The sequence below is a fragment of the Hesperophylax consimilis genome, chromosome 11, assembly GCF_061612785.1.
Source record: "Hesperophylax consimilis isolate HC1 chromosome 11, BYU_Hcon_1.0, whole genome shotgun sequence".
Taxonomy (NCBI): domain Eukaryota; kingdom Metazoa; phylum Arthropoda; class Insecta; order Trichoptera; family Limnephilidae; genus Hesperophylax; species Hesperophylax consimilis.
Genome location: NC_142846.1, coordinates 4,726,348 through 4,747,307, shown reverse-complemented (window position 1 = coordinate 4,747,307; position 20,960 = coordinate 4,726,348). Strand labels below are relative to the sequence as shown.

The window sequence follows — 20,960 nt, the reverse complement described above, 5'->3', positions numbered from 1 at the left end:
GAGATCTTCACGAACGTATTGTCAGACGTACTAACAACATAAAAATAAAATTACTGGCAAAATCATTGACTGAGAACGATACAAACAAGTAGAGCTCCATGAATCACTAAAATTACTACGCACGTCACGATTAAATGATCAACAAAAAACAAACCATTACAGTGTGATTGGGTGTACTATACACTCAGTCTAATTTACATGAACCTCATATGCTTTTTCCAAATGTAGAGTTCAAGTGTTATTAGAATGACTTCATCAAAACCGCGTGTTGTGAGAATTTTCCAAACGGCTATCTAATTATTACCTACCCATGTCTTAGTAGTTAACTTCTTATTTTTGGGAGACAGCATTATATTTACAATAGTCCAAGATTGATACTATACGATTGCGTGATATTGCGCAACTGCAATTAAAAATATATTAATAGAGGTCAAACTCGGTAAGCCTACATAAGATGGTAGAAATGTTTTTAAGACAAGACATAACCTTAAATATAGCCAGAATTTTAATAACGTAAGTGAAGCAACCGTGCACAAAAATATGCGGCGCGCGACCCTGGTGTATTGGACAGATCTGCTGTTGAATTTGCCTGATAAAATCACTAAAATAAAGTGGGAATCTTAATGATATGAGTGTTGAAGTCGTGTAAAAACGATATTTGGCGCGCGGCCCAGGGTAATAGACGCAGCTACGGTCAATTTTGCCCTAGCAAGCCTAGAAAAATCGATCTTTCCGTGGGGTTAATTTTAATTATTTCTGATGAACGTATAACTAGAATCTCAAATATTTCTAGAGGGATCCCTCGGGATGTTATTGATTCATCGTCTATAAAAATAAAATGTGGTGCTTGCTGCTAATTTCATCGTTGAAAAACGTTTTATAAAATTTTCAAAACGTTTTAAATTACATATTTTAATGGTCTATTTTAAAGTCCTGTATCCTTCTCGACACATTTTCGATTTTAGTAATGCGTTCAACAGAAATAATTAAAATGTCAGCTTCGAGCAAACCCGCGGGAATAGGTGTCATCACTTTTTTTATTGAGTTTTCATGTTATATTTGTTTGCATGTTTTGATTTTTTTTAAATCGATATTGGAAAATTCATTTGAATTAATAATTGATTGTCAGAAAAAAATTGACCGATTGGCAAAAATTTCAAAAACAATATATTAAAAAAAAACATATATTTATAAATGTAAAAATTGACCTTTCGTCTTAAAAAGGTTAACAGTGATAATACCGACTTTTGTTTTTGTTTTTTTTTCTGTTTTGAATTATTCCCATATTTATAATCTTAATAATATTTTGACTTTAGTAAACAAACATATTTTTTTCAAATGATGCAATGTTGATAGGTATGCGTTTTGTCTGTTATCATAATTTATTAAAAATCATACTAATGGTTATAAAATATATGTGAATTTTAAATTTTCAATTTCTCGAAACAACTGATAACCTTTTTCGTGAAAGTCATGAATTCTGAAGCATTGGTCTGATGAGTGATTTATAGAGATGATACGTCTTTTTTATATGGAAAGGTTTGAACTAAAACGTATTTACTAAGGAGATTTTCAATATTTTTTCCAATTTGACCAGAGATCCAAAACTAGCAATAGAATAAGTACAAAATAGATTTATGTGTTACCTATATATATGAGAGAATGTAGTACTATCCATTCATATATCCATTCAAGAGGAGCTTCATTGATGCTAAAAATGTCGATATCCGAATTCATTCTGTTCAACGGCCAAATTGCACTCCCATTGGCAAGTTGGTCATGTAGGCTGGGAGATAGAACAGTCGATGTTGTCGGTGACGAAGATAACCATCGGGAACATAGAAATGAATGCTCTCCATGATGATCGAGTTTTCAAACCATCCACGAATCAGACTAAATAAATGTGTAGCAATGCGCACATCCCTCCTGACCCGTAGATAGTTCATTTCGAGCATACACAAAAGAAAGTTAGTGGGATAGAGCCACGGGTAGTAGCCATACTCCCTCATGTAGATAAATCTGAAGAATTTCTTCTGAACTCTCTCCAACATGAGAGAATACTTTACCTGGTGTGGACTCCAAATCACCGGCCCACTTTCAAGTCTACTCCTTACTAAGGAATTAAATAAAACTATATACTCAATCCACGTGTAAATCCACAGATCCCATCCACTTTTTTATATTCCGAAAGTGAGAACTTCTGTCTATTACAACTCGCCAATCAACAAGTGACTTAATTTCAATGATTCTGCATTGACCATTTACATTTTTAACGTCACTTACAGACATTTTTAGCTACTATCTTTCGACGTACGTCATAAGAGTATAAAACTGCCTCCATCACCTTTTATACTTTTACATATATTAAAATAAAATAAACCCTTATTTCCCTACCCGCCTAATTTTTTTCACAGGCAGACTCTGTCACCCACCGGTGGTGGTAGAGTGGTAGATAGCCTTGGATGTCAAATTGAAAGTATAAGAGTTGGTGAGTCTGGAAGGTTCCAGAAAGTCGATGAAGGTTCTCGAATGCTCTAGAAGGTTGAGGAATGAGCCACCGCAGCGCGTGGCGCGGTACAGCTAGTATACCCTGTAAGGTATTCCATAACCGTTTTATGGATAACTTGAATAAATAAATAAAACATCACTGACTCAACTTCATTTTCCAAACTCTTGGCAGTGCCGTTGAATCAATAGCTTGAATCTTACAGAGGTCGCATAATCTAAAACTTATCCTAATATATTTGAAATGGTGCTGCATTTTTTTTCATGAAATGCCGTAGTGGTATATCTAATTATGTCACTATCCCTTATCAATTTTATGTGTGTTATAAATTTCTGTATCCAGACAAACGATAATCTACAACATTACCACGAGATTTTTAAGGTCAACTTGATAAAAAGCATTGCGATCCAGAATTGAGGTCACATTCAGGAAATGAAGCACAGAGTTGGGGCGTTTTCACAGTGTTAGAATAAAATTAGGCAAAAATCAATGGAGGTTGAACAAATCGAGGAAAATCAGAAATGCATGTTTTATAAGGTGGAAAGTCTACCCCCTTACTAATAATATAGTGTTGTGTACATTATTAGTAAGGTTGTACACAACTGTTAACAATCATTGATGTATCGGAAATGGTTGATTAAGAGTTGGGTAAAATTTATTACACATTTATTAGAAAAGGGAAACCTTTTACCGAGTAGACTTTTGATGCAATTTTTCTTGAAAGGTTTGTCATACGGGGCTTAATCCAAAATATTTAAATTAAAAATCGACATTGTCAGAAAAAAAAATGTTAACCAAATACCACATAATTTTATTAATGACATTCATTTAATTGTCATTTGATTTGAAAAATAAATAATTGAGATTTGTTTGTTCGAGTTCCAAAAGTATTTAAAAACTAACTGAAGCCCCCGGCATTGCCCGGGTTTAACCGAAACCTCCCAGATCACAAGGCCGGGACACTCATTCAAAGCAGCCTTCTTAATTGTACGGCATTTTACAAAAAAAATCGTTTTCATTTTTTTTTCAATTTATTCTTACTTGTTAAAACGTCTTAAGATATTTTAGTTAATTTAAAAAAATAAACTAAAATACTATTTTGTAGGTTCCCCATACAAGTTAGGAGGCTGATTTGATTCAGTTTTCCGGCCTTGTGATTCCGAAATCAGTTGTGGGCAGAAATTTTCCTCTCATTTTGTCAAGTTTGCAAAATTTCATCAAGAAGTATCAATGTTCTGCTTTAAGAGGTGAAATAGGGGAATGGGATACTCTTATTTTCATAATTAGATAGATAGATACATTATTTCCTTAAATGATACATAAAAGTTAAATGAACTTCTTTTTTCATTAACGATGAATAGAGAATATTTACTTTTACAAACCATTTATTAAAACTCCAACAGTTGTGCCCCTTACAATGTAATACTCTATGAACGGAGAAAAATTCTGATCTCTTCACATTATTCGTAATCCGGGTAAAAACGATATTGCAGGCCCTTAACGAATGAATTGATGGGGTTGCTCGTAAACTTTTAATAAAATACCAATGTCTTTTTACTATCATGGAACATGTGTTCATAAAAATCCTCTAATTTACGAATTTCGTTATTATATACTATCAGGATAAATGCAGGTGGTCCGATTTCAATGAATTTAATTTACTAAAATTTTATCAGAAAACTCATTCAAAAACCTTTTTTAACCGAATTACAATTAATTTGAAGAGATTCTTAGTAAATTACAAAATACTCATTTTTCTCTGTGTGAAAATCTTAGATTAATTAAAAGGGAAAATAGGTAACTGAGACAACGCAAGTAGTTGCACTGAACTGAGTCCAGCGGACAGGCTGGTGATTTACTGTGTTCAGTATCGAACATAAGCCCGTCGGTCTGAAAAGCTGTCACCGGCTGCCACAAACATGTAGGCTCTAGGCTCTTCTTGACAAAAAATGCCTTCCTGTGCTTTTGAGATGTGCATAAAACATTCTTGAGCAAAACCAAATCTTATTTTCTGAGTCTCTTTCCATTCGCATGTACTCATTCACAATGCTTTTCGAATAAAAAAGTGAGACAGCGAACGCAGAAACACATATTCTTTGAGTGGCTATCTCTTTCTAATGCGTTCCGTTAATTACGCCATGTATGATGTTAATTGTAGCCATTTTATTAATTCACACAAATTCGATGTGGCTATTCATTTCTCGTGCGTTTCATTATTCGATTTCAATCTGAAAACAGGAACATTCCATGTTTTTTGTTCGATAGGTACGTGAAATAATTTCAAACGGTCTAATAAAAACACTAAAATTATTTTTGAATCGATTAGAATACATCTCTGTTTCTACAGAGCGGAAAAGTCCTGGTTCCCACGACAGAATTCTCGTCGCCAACCTTTCATGTTTCCTTATCACCACATTACTACGGAAACACAAGTACGTAATAACTGCTAAACTCTGATTTATCGGAACTTCGTTATCACGGAGTGCAAAACACTAGTTCAAGAGGGCAAAATGATTTGATTCTGAAAATATTCATTCAGTCATCGCTAGTTGTTACACTCATCGAGGCGCGTGTGATTAATTTTTGAACTAACACACTTTTGCATTGATCACCTCCATATGTGCTAATGCTATAAACCGTAATAACTGTAGGACGTGAACAAATAATTCCTGTAATAAAATTAAGTCTTCTCTGCTTCGAATTATAATAAATAATTTATGTGATTAGAGGGTGATGAAATTTTAATTTGTTTTTACATAGATTCCGTGCTCAATTTGTTGTGCCTTCTGGAGTAATTAATATTACAAGTGTAACTACATACTGTTAATAATCATTTGAGGAAATTTACGTGCAACCATGAGTAAAATGAAATTAGTTTTTCTTCTATTTGTTGGTAAGTAAATATGAAAGTAATTTCTTTAATTTTAAGCCCCCATTAGGTATTTTTGTGGCAAATCATTTTCACGAACCGTATTTTGGTTTTTGAGTAATCCTTGTGATTATTTCAGAACCTGATTTTATCAAATAAAAATGCAATTAACGTAAAGAGTGCGTTACAATAATCCTGAAAAATATGTACGCTATATATGTATTATAAAAAAAAACACCACTGCAGTTTTGTTCACGTATTACTTAGATAATGTTAATTAAGTGTTAATCTCAAGTGACCTATCAGGTAAGTATTGAACTGTATATTTTCTCCATAAATAGTTAAGTAATAACATAGACCACTGTACAAATGTATTATAAGTTTGTACAGCGCCCTTGAGGTGTTTTTGCACAAAAACGGCGCTATACAAGTCATCCAAGTATTATTATTATTATTATTATTAAACAGCAATTTATAGGTTAATTATTGAAGCTATTATGCAACTGACACATATTAAATACCTAATGCCTTACTAATAAACGTGTTTTATATTTTACATAACTGAATGAATAATGTATTGTAAACACCAGTTGTGTAAGGTTTATTAGTAAACTGGGAAGTTTGAATACTATTACAACGTAATAAAAACACAAATGAATAGTGTATTGTAAATGGTTGTTTACCAGTTGTGTAAGGTTTATTAGTTTACGGGTAAGTTTGAATACTATAACAAAGTAAAGAAATCTGAAATTTAATCAATTTTATATTTAAAACAAGGTAATGGAAGGAATAGGTTTAAAATCAACTAATCAACTGAAAAGAGTTTTTTAAGCAAATAACTATTTTTTAAAAACACCTATTTCAATTTCTATTTGGTTTTCGGTAATTATTTAATGCAAATCTTAAACCTAGGAAGCAGATATTAACCTACTTCTCGATATCTGATCGACCTGAAACTCAACAAATAGACTCGTTATCGATGGCATTGCATTATATCAACTTTTGGTGGTAATCAAAATAAAAAAGTTTTAAAAGACATTTTAAAAGTTAACAACTCTTTGTGCCAGTCCCTTGACACAAATTAATCAAATAAAATTTACTTGCACACGCCGTGATTTAAACCCGCGACCTCCAGCTTGCTAGTCGCAAGTTTTACACCTCGTCCACGGAGGCCGATAGATATAAAGATTTTTTTTAAAGAATGTATTTACATAATAAGTAATAATAATATTTTACTCAGCATTCGTAAAAAAATGACTCTGCATCTTTTGCCATATGTTTAACCAAAAACTTAACATTTCATTGATTTTTTTATATAATTTTTTTTTCATTGTTAGATCATCACATTTCCTCTTTTACCTTTAGTAAGTTTGAATTTGAATAAATCACTTCCTCAAAGATATTATTGATGTCCATTAAACATTAAATGTAAACCTTGGAAATATATCATTAAAACACGTTTCGTCATTTAAAGATGTACTTTATCAGAATTGTTTGTATTAGGTATGTTGTTATGTATTTTTCTGTTATAGTTTGTTTTGTCGTTATTTTATTGGTCAATGACATAAATACCCTTATCACTGCCATATATGCATGCATAAAGACTGTTTATAAGGCAAAAAAATAACAGTAGGCCATCTCTTTCTAATGCGTTCCGTTCATTTAGCAATGTATGATGTTAAATGTAGCAATTTCATTAATTCTCACAAATTCGTTGTGGTTATTCTTTTTTCGTGCGTTTCATTACTATAAATAATATATACAAACAACAACATAATATGAAACTAAAACATTAGTTACAGATTAATGCGAATCTACCTTTATATTTGCATTTTAAAGAAAACACTGTTATTAAAAATAAATTTATGCCTAAAGATTTATGTTTATTTATTTATTTATACCAAGTTTCATTCCGCGCACGATGCAAGCTCTATGAACAAGATAATTAATTCGACGTCGGAAATGCAAAAGGGCGTAAGCGACACTTTAGTCTAAAATTAGTTAATCCTACAGTTTTGATTAGAATTTTTGTCTGATCAAAACTGTACTTTTGTGAATTTTTGGCTAAATTGTCCCTTACGCCCTTTCACCTTTCCGGCTTTGATATTATTGAACCAACAAGAAATTAATGCGAGAAGCAGCCACACGAAATGTAGGTTATACAGCAGAATTTTATAAAAATAAATCATTTAGTTCCGATCTCCGTATATAGGATCGGTCCTGTTCCACTTTCCATGTTATTTTCTACGTAAGGATACTAATTGAAAGTTGTGGATTTTTTTATGATATCTGGTCTCAGCTTGCTTGGTCCTTTCGTTTTATAGTTTGACATTATTCCGGTGTCCTTGTTGTCCTCGTGAAACTTTCCTCGTTGCATCAGCGCGCAGTCTGGTTAGCAGTAGTTGTTAAAGTTTAGTCGGTGAAAGTTATCCTTGTCATTACTCAAAGTAAGCACAGGGAAAACAGTATTGTTTTAAGCAGGAGATAGTCAAAATTATTCATTTCTTGAATCATTACTCCCTTACTTTTAAACACAGAACACTAAAGAACTAGACTTATTACCATGGCGTTTGTTTGGTTAAAACGAAACATTACACCATGCTCAAGGCCGGCTTACCACACCAACATTGAACGGGAGTGTAATAATCTAATTTTTCCATGTTATATCATATTTATTTTATTTTCATATTGAGCTCAACAGAACCTTAAAATTTATCCACTTATATAACCATTTGGTCAAACGTATGACAATTTTTACCATTATTTTTAACTTTTATTTTGTGGAAGGTATCCGTGCGTATTTACTTATTATTAATTTTTTTTGTACCTTATCTACTCTATCTCTAACTCTATCGGTCCATGCTATCTTTGGGGGTGTCAGTTAGAGTATCTCTTTAATCAAAGGAAGGAGAGAATGTTCTGGGAATGAAAGCAGTTTGTGAGTTGTATTTTGGAATCTGGCGATCAGTGTACGCAGGAGTTATATATGAATCCATCCCTCTCACGGCGCACAGTGGCCAATTTTTATGATTTGGCGTGACATCGCTCTCGGCGTTCGACCATTTGGCATCATTGATGTTTTTTTTAAGTGTTAATAAGAAATGCCACTTATTTTTTGTTAATTCTTATTAGTCAAAATGTTGATAATGATTTTAATGCTTTTATAAAAAGTAGCGTGTAACCTTGGGCGCTAAGTTTGTATTTTATAGATGATAATTCTTTAAGAAAACAGATAATAAAAATACAGTGAACAATTTAAACATTATAATAAATAAATAAAATAAAAATGAAAATAGAATAGAAATGAAATAAAAAGAATTTGGCATTCTCAGACTATAAAAATATTACCATTCGTTATTTCGGCTACTGGCATTATACCTAGCTCTCTAATTAAAAATTTAGGCTTATTAGATCTATCAAAAAATTTATATATAAAGATGCAAAAGTCGGTCATTTTGAATACATGCAGGATAACAAAAGATTTTTTAAATATTTATGTTGAGGGATCAGTAGGATTTATAGGCCCTGTTAGAAGTTCTACCGAGCCGAACCCTCTGATATGAAAATATCTGGAGACGGTGAATTTTTTTTCCCATTTGATATCTGGTGAGTTGACGTGTTGTTGTTCTTGTATTGTTTTGTATTTATTTTACTTATATAATGCACTCACATAGTGTTGATTGACTAGCTGATCATTTGTGGAAAAGTGAGTGGAAGGGTTTAGTTTTTCCTATGGGAAAGATTTAACCCGGACAACAAAATCGGAAGCATAAAAAAAAATATCAGCCCGAATATCAGTGTACCCCTGTTCTGCGACTAATTAAGTTAATTTAAAATGGCAGTGAATAATTGTGAATAACTTAAATTTTATTCTAACGGTACGCAGAACTAAATATTACGTACAGTCAAATATTGGATTCTGAAAAACAATTGAAGAAAATTAAGTACAATCATTTCTTAAAAACGCAATTACTGGAGTGGCTGGATAAAGTTGGTGGTAATATTTTTTTTCCATGTACAAAAAAGACACAGCAATAATATCCTATTAAAATTAGCGTGAAGAATTGTGAAGATTTTTATTCCTACTCCATTAACGGCAAAAAATTAGAAAATAAAGGTAAACTTTGAACCAAGGCAACAGTTATAATTTATGAAAAAAATATTTTTTTTTCAGTTATTTAAATAAACCACGTATCTTAAAGAATATCTTAAGTGATTTTTAAAAATACTTTTTTTGTACAAAAAGTTCACAAACAACCTGATTTCGCACGCCTTCAAACTCGCCTAGATACAGCAGCATAGTTGCACGCCCGAATATCAGTGTACCCCTGTTCTGCGACTAATTACATAATAATTGAGTTTCAGATGTTAATTTAAATTGACAGTGAATAATTGTGAATAACTTAATTTTTATTATAACGGTACGCAGAACTAAATATTACATACAGTTGATCTTTCTTTGACATATAGGAGTCAAATTTTGGATACTGAAAAAAAAATTGACGAAAATTAAGTACAATCATTTCTTAAAAATGCAATTACTGGAGTGGCTGGATAAAGTTGGTGGTAATATTTTTTTTCCGTGTACAAAAAAGACACAGCAATAATATCCTATTAAAATTAGCGTGAAGACTTGTAAAGATTTTTTTCCTACTCCATTAAAGGCAAAATATTGGAAAAAAAATTGGAAAAAAAGGTAAACTTTGAACCAAGGCAACAGTTATAATCTATGAAAAAAATATATTTTTTCAGTTATTTAAACAAACCACGTATGTTAAAGAATATCTTAAGTGATTTTTAAAAATACTTTTTTTGTACAAAAAGTACACAAACCACCTGATTTCGCGCGCCTTCAAACTCGCCTAGATACAGCAGCATAGTTGCGCGTCCAAACATCTCAGTTCTGTGCGTAATTACCGAGTAAGTAAGCTTCAGATGTTATTTTCAATGGTTTTTTTAATGTCAGTGATTAATTGAGAACACATTGGTAAAAAAAAAATCATTTCGGGAACATGCCGATTTGGGGTCAATGTCGCGCCAGCGCTCAAATTTAAGCCACTGTGCGGCGGTGCAAGGCTTTGGGTTGAGAGAGTCCGGCTGGAGAGGTCAAAGGGTCTCCTTCAACCGGACTCTTCATTAAAAAAAATTGAAAATTTAATTTTGGAACTCTGGGGGGAAAAGGTAGTAAATACTAGTTAGTAAGGTAAATATTCTAATTCTAAAGATAATAAACAAAAATAAGAGTCCTTAACAAAAGTTTGAAAGTTAAAATATTGATAACATATTTACCAAGAAGTGAAATTTAGATTGAAAACAACAAAACTTATAATAAAATAATTATTATTGTTATTGTTAAAATTAATATAATAACGGAATATAGCTTCATAGTTTCATAAAGCGTTGATCAATTGATTACAAACCACCAGATAATAAAAAAGAAATCAAAAACATACTATAGAAAAGAAACGCAAAAAATAGCTATTTATTTCAATTTGAAAAATTCAGAATTTCTGATACTTCTTGTCTATGTTTAAATGCAGCCAACTCAACAAAATGTATTTTCCACTACATTACTCTAAATTCCAATTTTAACTACGCTGCTCGCTCCCGTAAAATGTTTTGTTCAAGCGAATTCCTTATATTTTTCTAATCTTTACTATCGTTATTTATTTCTTTCCAAGTGAAGCACACATAGCAAATTTGCTTTGTCATGCGTTCTTTTAATGTTGTTTTCTGTTTTTGTAATCAAGTTTTTGCTATCCATATTACACAAGAGATCGAATTGTTTGCCACTGTCCGGATCAGTGGGATTATATCATTCCCGATTGGGGTATATCGTGAAGGAGTGCAAAAGGAAAGCAGTTGGGGAGACGGAGTTTTGTGAGTACCTGATATTCTAATCTGGACACCAAACACTACTAAAGCCATTGCATGCAACGTTTTGATTCTGAATGTATATCCTTCACCAGGACCATACTTAGGACGGATTGTATAACAGAATTTGAGCATATTTCAAAGATAAAAATCAAGTTCCGTGAAAGTTGTTTTCAAGTTCTGTTATTATTTCACCACCGGTCGGTTGTTTCGCAGTACCTGGATAGTAAAAGAAATTGAAAAGGTCTATCACAATTATTTTTGAAATTTGATGAATTATTAAAAATCTATGAAATAATCCGTCCTTTTAACAGAGCATTTAACAGTTCATAATAAGGTAGTTGAAATATGTGATTAGAGCAAATAATTACAATATGACTATTATTTTATTTAGATAATCCAGTATATGTATAATAAATTAAGAAAGATAGTAATATAGGTCAATAATGTAATGCATTAAACCTGTTAGATAATGTAGTTTACATATTATGCAATATATATCTTTAATAATGTATTTCTTCATATTTCTTTATTTAAACATAATTTTAAAGTACAAAACTTTGTTGGTGTATCTAGTATAAATTATTATCAAAGTCAATCGATAAATGAATTACTTACCTTAAATTACTTTCAGATTTTCAGCAGTTTCGTATCAAATATTTTAAAGCAGATTTTACGAAACAGTTTAATCACAGCCTCACATTTGGGCTTTTATGTTATAACGAATGCAACAAACTTTTCGGAAATGATAAACTCCAGAGTAGACACATCTCGCTATCAGTGTCAGGTATCAGCCTAGAAATTCACCAAGACCTCGTTGGAAGGGAAGACACATCTCGCTACCAGGATCAGGTCTAGAGACTACGACCGGCTCGTGATCTCTGCTCGTTCAAGGTCATGCGTTCACTTATATAGGCCGTCCATTCTATCGAGAATGATTTCATTTGGAAGATTGAGTAGAATGATTATTTGCGTAACCAGTAGGATATCCACGGTGTCCTGCGTTCGTAGACAGGGATGCCGTGATATTCCATCGGCCACGGAAAACAAAAACGATGTTTTTTTAGATTTTAAAGTTCTGTGAAGGTTATATTTATTATTTTAGTCTTGTGCAACACTGGTTAGTAATGATATAATAACATAACCCGAATAGAACCTTCACAGAATTTGAAAATCAACTTTGAAATTCGAGGACTATTTCAAATTTTCTGAAACAAGCCATTCTAAGTAGTTGCTTAAATAGTATAAGCATCCTCTATTGGCACAATACAAAGAATCTATATGGGTAACATTAATGGTTTTAAGTTTATTGGAATAAATTTCAAACGTTATAAAACAAATCAATGTAATATTAATTTAATCATCGAAGAAGATTACTATTTTAAAAGGTCTGAATGAAACATAAAACAGCACAAGATATTGAAAATACTTTTATTTTAAAATGTTATGAAAGCTGTACAAATTTTATAATGTAACTTGCGGTTAGTCTATGAAAGATACCAAGATTTTTTGCTTATGGAAGTGAACAATTATTATTATTGTTAGTTTTCAAATAAATAAATTAAGTATGTACCTAGAAACGAATAATACCGTGTGGGCAGGATACGATAGAAGTAATCAGTGGTAACACTTTTCCACTAATTCTAGAGTGGAAAATTTACACACTTCCGACAAATCCTGTGTTATACAATTATCTGAAATAATTGTATACCACAGCATATTCACTGTGTTGTTAGTCAGTTCGTCTATTGCAAAATCGAAATTCTAAATATTGTTACGTCGTTTTACAGAGGTCAACTTCATCTTATATTGACTCGGAGTAGATTCGATAATTGTAAGACTTAGAAAAAAAATAATTGTGAAACAAATGATCATCGATCGATTAGCAATTGATCAATGAAACGGACCACGAATGGATACACGCAAGCCTGACAGCCTCCGTGGTCGGAGGGTAAGGATCTCGTCTAGTGATCTGGTAGTCGCGTGTTCAAATTCTTTATTTATATTTTATTCGATTGATTTGTGTTAATTCACATTTTCATGATCAATTAAAAAAATATATAAGGTATATTTTGGCACGTTTCAGAGTGGAAGCAAAACCTTCTATATCACAAGGCCGGGACACTCATTCGAAGCAGCCCCCTTACTTGTATGAGATTCTACAAAAAATTTCAAACGAAGTATTTTTTTTTTGTTCAATTTAATCATATTTTTTAAAACATTTTAAAATGTTTTAATTTATTTAAAGGAAAAAAAACTATTAATTTGGGGTTCTCATACAAGTTAGGAGGCCGATTTAATTCAGTGTCCCGGCCTTGTCATCTAAGAGGTTTTGAATTCAGAATTGAAACGTTGCTTGAAAAGGCGTTAGGCATGTGACCAGATCTGAATAACCAGGTACTTCCCAACCTTCCTCTTTCACATCTCCTTCTCCTTCCTGCAACCTTCGACCTCACAACATACCCCAATGAGGATGCCGTAGTTTCACTGGCTCCAGGCGGTTGGGAGCAGTTGCGGTATACAAATAAAAAATAAGGTAATTTAAAAACTACTCTAGAAAAGATATGCTTTATAAAATATGCTGTCGTGTGTTTTGGATATTCTTAAATGAACAGAAGGTGGACATTTATTTGAGTCTTCTAGCGGTTTTATCATTTGTTTAAAATACATTTGTTATTGCCCATTTTTTGAGCTATCACATTAACTCTGTCTTTAATGGAATCCTGATACTTGAGATATTCTAAGACACCAATATCTCAATAGAGGTTTTATTTGGAAGGATTTATTTTAAATGCAAATTATGGCGATAGGTTTACGCGCCATTGCTTATAAATCATCAAAATAATTAAATAACCTTGAAATTTAAGCATATCATTGAGATACTCCTAAATGTCAATAAACCACTTTCGTTTATTCATAAAAACACATTGCCATTTAAACTTCGCGAAAAAACTTCGTTTAAGGAAATACTGCGTTTTTTTCATTTAGCATATTAAATTTATTGCATGCCATTGCCTTACAATTGTTTGGCATGTTTTTTTATATAAGTTTTGTTATCCCGCATGTAGTTCAAGGATTAATTAAATCACAAAAACCAAGGTGATCTTCAGATTTTTTAAAGATTTATTAGTATTGATGAGCAGGCTATGGGACAAAATATTGATTCAGTATATATCTAACTCTAAAAATAAATAAAAAGTTGGAGCATGAACACAACACTAGGTTCACAAAGAATGGAGGTATGCTTGTTCCAAAATACAACAATAAATACGGACAGCGAAACCTGGAATATAACGTGCCCAAAATGTTCAATATGATGCCAAGTAACATAAAAAAATTGTAATTTCCCAAATAGATTCAGATTTATGCTGAAAACATGGCTCATAAGTAAAAAAACTTTATACTAATCATCACTATCAAACAATAGTTTTTATTAATTAGCTTGTAGATTAAGTGTTATTTTAGACTGTGTGCCAATAATAATCTGAATATCTAATAAGTATCAACAACATTACGTTTATTTATAATTATTAATAATATGGGTTTTCCAATAAGAGGTGTTATTTTTAATAGCCCGCTATTTCAGTAGATGTTACTTTTGAAGCTGTCTTTTTTTAACATTTGACGAGTAAAAACTACGTCATTTATAAAAATGGAACAATACACGCTTCAACAACGCATTGAAGTTATTAAAATTCACTTGAGTGAATCAAATGCAAATCATCTTGAGTGATGAGGCCCATTTCCACCTCGGTGCCTTCGTCAACAAGCAAAATTTTCGCATCTTGGGCTCGGAAAACCCGAGAGTTATTATTGAAAAGCCTTTTTATCTTCAACGTGTGACTGTTTGGTGCGGTTTATGGTCCGGCGGAGTCATTGGACCTTACTTTTTCGAAAATGATGCTGGAGTAACAGTTACGGTGAATGGATTGCGCTATCGAGAGATTATTAATATTTTTTTATGGCCGGAATTGGGTGGTATTAATCTAGACAACGTTTACTTTCAACAAAACGGCGCTATGTGCCACACAAGCAACGAAACCATTGAACTTTTACGATTGAATATCAAAATAACACCTCTTATTGGAAAACCCTGTATTATGTATACATATTTATACTGTAATTGAATATATACATTCTGTTGACAAACTGCTTAATTGTGGTTTAACGGAAAGAAACTTAAAAGAACAATGCAAATAAAATTTGTGATACAACGTACATTTTAATTTCCCATTTCTATTTGATCTAACAGACTTTCTATGGATCTTTAATGATAGACATTACGTCGCAATTTACGAAAGATTTAATTTTTACTGTGCGGTTTGCAGCATTTTACATCATTATTCTGCCCATTATTCCTTTTGACACTTGAGCGTGCTTCTTTAGCACTCCATTACTATTCTTCTCTTTATTTCTTCGTTTTATTGATTGTTGTCCCGGTGGCCTCTTTCTTTGGGTCTTTAATGAAACTGGGTCATCATCATCACTGCGCTATATTCTAGAGATGAATTTAACTTATTCCGTAAATGAAGGCCACAAGGAAGAAACAAGAAATTTCAATTCAAAACAAATTTGCTTAAATCAAAATTTAAAGATTAATCATTTTATATTATTTGCCTAGTTCCTTTTCAAGGTAAATATTTTGGCAACATGTTTACATGGATTTGATTCCTAAGCCATTTTTTTTATTTCCTTTCCTCATTTTGCTGACTCATCAAATTCTCTTATAATTCTATAAATAGTAAAAATCATGTTTATAATGCCATTTTTTGCTGTTGTGATACTCTCAGTGTCGCCCTGGTGGAAGACTACCATTCAAAATTGAAACGTTGCTTGAAATGGCTTTGGTCGTGTTTGGTGACCACATCTGAATTGCCAGGTATTCCCCCGTCTTCCTCTTCCCCATATTTTTCCCCACCCTATTACCGTCAGCCTCACTGGCTCCAGACGGTTGGGAGCAGTTGAGACTTTTGTGCGGTATACAAAAAAACATGAGGAACTTTGCAAAGGATGGCAACTAATTAAGAATATAAAGAAAAACAAATATGTACCTCAAATTCATATATTTCTTTCCTATTGATCAACTATAAATAAGTTATCAATAATTTTTATAATATTATTAAATTTGTCAGCTTTTCTATCTAGAATTCTGGGTACTTCGGCGAAGCTTAGTGCTAAATCTTTATAACGAATTGGTTGTCAATATCAATACTAAAAAATATGCTTTAGATTTTTTTTTTTTTTTTAAAGAAAGACAAACATTCCCAGGTTACGAATAACCCAACAATGTTTGAAAATCTCCTACTACCACCACAGAAAGCCGAACATGTTGCTTGTGTTGTGATGGAGGACTTAGCCAGCCGAGGAATCTTATTTGAAAAATAAATTGAAGGTTTTCCTATCGTTTCGCTTGAGTAGAATACAAATGAAATTAACAGACAGATGAAAAAGACTCAATAAAAAATATAAATCTAAACTACTAAAAGAAGCATTTTTTCAATAGAAATGTATGAACGCGTAAAAGAAACAACTTTTATATAATAGCTAAGATTATCTGTGACAGTTTCACTTGATTAACTTTTTTATAAAATTATTTACAAAATAAATAAAAACCAGTTTTGTGCTTGAAATCAGACGTTTCTTTACTCCGTTTGTCATGCGATTTAATGCCTATTACCTACAATATAAGGTATACCTAGAATATACACATTTTTGGCTTGTAGCTTCCTCTTAAATTACTTATCAACAGACAGGCAGCAAGCATTGTTATGTTAATTTTATAATTATGATTTATAAAGCTATTGAACGACCATTTTAGCAATCTAGAAGTTTATAAAAGTCACATTTTATGTGTCCGATAAAAATAAAACACGCAAACATAGATCATCCATTGTTCCAAGATGCAGAACTAATCTTGAATTGGTGCCGCTTCTAAGTAAACGATCTTTGACTTATTACTTTGACTGATATATCGAGCTAATCAACAGAAACAACGACGGGGCTAAGCTTAATAGTTCTTGGTATCCGGTATAAGACGGCTTCACCAAAATTAAACGCAGAAAACCACATTAATAGAATTGACGGTATCACTTGTAGATAATTAAACACAAATTTTGCCACAATCTACACGTCATCTCCCCCTATAATGGACACCGTAATGCTATCCGAAACGTTGGAAAGATGAAGGAAGCTAATACGGCATGATAACTCGAAAATTCACGATTATAGTTTTTTTTATTTGAATACATCACAAAAGTCCCAACTGCTCCAAGCCGTCTGGAGACAGTGAAACTGTGACAGCCCCAGTTGGGGTATGTGGTGAGGTTGAAGGTAGCGGAGAGGGGAAGGAGATGGAGAAGAGGACGGTGGCAACACGGCCACAGCCATTTACAGCGACGTTTCAATTCTGAATGCTGGTTTTACACCAGAGCGATACTGAGAGTATCTTGAAAACTAGATCGTGCCGCAAAAAAACTATGCACTATTTTAAATGATCATATTACACAATTAAAAAATACAAATTAATCAAATAAAATTTACTTGCGCACGCCGGGATTTGAACCCGCTACCTCTGGCATGGTAGTAGACAGCCTTACCCCTCAACCACGGAGGGGTAAATAAGTACCCGGAGGCCGTAAATAAGGATGAGTTATTATTTAATTATTGAAGACAATATCTGCGATTCCTAAATGAATATTTGAAACAGAAAAATCGGAAAGGATACGGTCACATCTAGGACTCAAACCCAGGACCCCTAGCTGGTCGGGGCGCAATTACTGTTTCAAATGTCCAACACATCCTTTGGATAAAAACACTATAGATTCCAGGCTATAAAACTATACAATTCACTTCCAACAGAATATAAAACATCTAATCTTACAAAATACAATAAACACATATGGAACTGGCTACAATCCTTTTAATATTTAATTTTGTTATATTTCACATTTGTTTTTGTTAAAACTATGTAAAATCGATTTAATATTTTTATTTTTATTTTTTCTGTTTGTAACTAACTCTACTGTATTGTTTATTATTATATTACTTTACAATTGAAAAAGTCCTCCACAACACAGGTGAACTCCTAGCGTGGAGGACAATATACTGTACCTTTGCAATACCATTATATTTAAGAATAAAGAAAATCGTTTAGGAATAGCTAATATTGTCTTTAATAGTTAAATATTACAATTTGAGGTTTTACTCATTAAGTTATTGCAAAAAAATAATAGATGATTTATTAATTGAGTGTCTGTAACGATGCGGCGTTGTGTTCTATTAAAAAATATAGAATTTAATTTCACATTTATAAAATTAAACTGCCTTGAACTTCAAAACAGAGGAAAGTTCACTGTCTACATGAGAAAAACAACCCTATCTCCTTTTTCTACTTCTTAAGGCGATGCAATACGTGGTAATGTAAAATCATGTGTTTTTGGTTTGAAAATTTGGTCGCCTAGAAATGTTTCAGATGCTTTAAATAAATACCGCGAGTATACTACATCTTGACCTTTGAAATAATCGAGTATTTTAAACATAAGTCTTTTTATAAGCCCAGAAAAAAATAATTTATATGGCCTTTGAAATTATAATATGAAGTTCAAAATTTCCTACTTACGAACCCATTTTTGGTTATGGTTTTATTGTATAATGTGGCAAATTAAGTTATTTATAAAATGATCGGAAACATTTTTATATTTATGCCTGAACATCGACAAAATAAAATAAAAGGCACTTTGTGGCCATGTTTTTTTCTTGCCTAAATCAAAACAGCTGGATGGTGTTAAGCGGGAATTTAAGCCTTATCGCCATCTACATAAGGGGTGTTATTGATAGCGGCTCGATTTAAAATATTACACGACGTAGTGCATCGCCTTGAAACAGAATTTCGCGCACTTGACGTTCAAAACAATAGAAAAAATAATGACTTAGAAAATTTATCTGATTTAGAAAAATCTGCGTAAAGCAGAAAAATCACTCCCAGGCAGAGATCATAATATAATATTATGCACCTCGTAGACGATCGCCCCAGAAGCCGTTCATAGAAATCTTCTGTCTCACTTGTGTCTTGATGGAGGACTTAGCTAGCCGAGGAAAAGAAAATCTTTTACTAACACCACAGTAAACGGTAAATGTTGCTTGTGTCGTGATGGAGGATTATCCAGCCGAGTAATTGAATGCACGACGCCTGGGTGGCACTCAAACGCGTTACCAACTTAGCCACTGACCATTTTACATATCTATATACAAAAATGTTACTATTGGTTTGTTAAAAAACTTCAACCTCCAAAAGTTTTCCACCAAATTTTTTGAAAATTTGACACAATGTTGCATTCGAATACGCGTGTGTTTTTATATGACTATTTTATATGGTGACCGGATAAATCATCAAAATGATAAAACAGCACATCTTTAAAAAGTTATATAGTTAGTCATGGAAAGTGATGAAACAAAAACTTTATTAACTGGGTTAAGTAGGTTAGGTTAGGTTTTAATTTTATTTTCATCGTTTCTGATGACTTTATATCATTTTTAAAAGTGTGTTGAATTGTCGCTATGTTATTGTCACTGAGTTATCTTGGAACCATTTTATATATAGATGTCACCTGTGACAGCTAGAATCATGCTTTTTAAAAAAACAGCGCCATTTATTGGACGTAAAAGCAACACCCCCTCTTGACTAAGCCTCAGAAACGCGTGGCGGGTTATGGCTAGTAAATAAATAAATTTACAAAAAAATATATTTTATTGCAATTTTAATTATAGAAGAATGGTCACTGTGACCCATCAATATAATATGAAGCTAGTTACGACGTACGTTCATTTTCGAATGCTCCATGATTAACTGCATAGCATGCGAGATGTGCCTGGGAATACTATATCACATTTTCTAGGAATTACCCATTCTGTGATGATGTAAGTTAGTTGAAAACCTCTGCACGGAAAGCGTTAGGAACGAAGAAGCGGGAGTTGCACGGCTGGGAGAAAGAACGGGAAATCATTATGTCTTGAAATCGCAGGAAACTGAAAGAATTTACGATCTGCTCATTAGTTTGTTCTCTTCAAGACCTTATAAAAGTATTCTTTTCGATAAAGAATATTTAGACACAAGCTGTAAAGCAATAAGCAACATAAATTTTAACGTTTTATTCCATGACAAAATTACTAGCTTATGTGTATCCGGTATTGCTAGGGACTAATAAGTGGTTTGGAGTAAATTTTTGAGTTTGTTATTTCTAGCTTACGCGACAACGTGTGCATTTTAAATGTGGAAATAATATTAATGTAAAGAATTAAAAAGTTCAATTTTTTAAGTATTTATTTCACTTTATAATGCCATGTCTTTATCGGGTATCCTCGATTTCTTCTACCAGTCTCTTCAACATCATACATTCTCTTTATACCCCTTTTTTTGTTTAGCACGGATGTCTCATTTGTACCATTTTCTTCACGTAGTATCACGAAATTCATTTTGTTGATGTTAAAAACTACATTATGTCGATTTTAATTCGATTTCGTATCTCATTCTACTGGAGAGATAATTCTTTAAGCGTCTTCTACTTCTTCTACCATTTGTGCTATTTTTTAAACACTCCTGGCACTAATAAGAACAAATTTTGAAATTTTCAGCTCAATCGGATGAATGGTATAGCAACGCGTACGGGACAAACAAATTTTCAGCTCAATCGGATGATTTGTATAGGAACGCGT

General features: G+C 32.5%; 1 protein-coding gene across 1 annotated transcript in view; it reads left to right on the top strand.

Annotated features, from left to right (window-relative positions):
• The first annotated feature begins 5,057 nt into the window (after positions 1-5,057).
• Positions 5,058-20,960, top strand: part of LOC149419676 (uncharacterized) — a 70,725-nt gene continuing 54,822 nt past the window's right edge. The window contains exon 1 of the mRNA XM_089636981.1: positions 5,058-5,399. Within this exon, the coding sequence (XP_089493107.1) occupies positions 5,363-5,399 (37 nt within the window). The 5' untranslated portion in view covers positions 5,058-5,362. The remainder of the gene's footprint in view (positions 5,400-20,960) is intronic.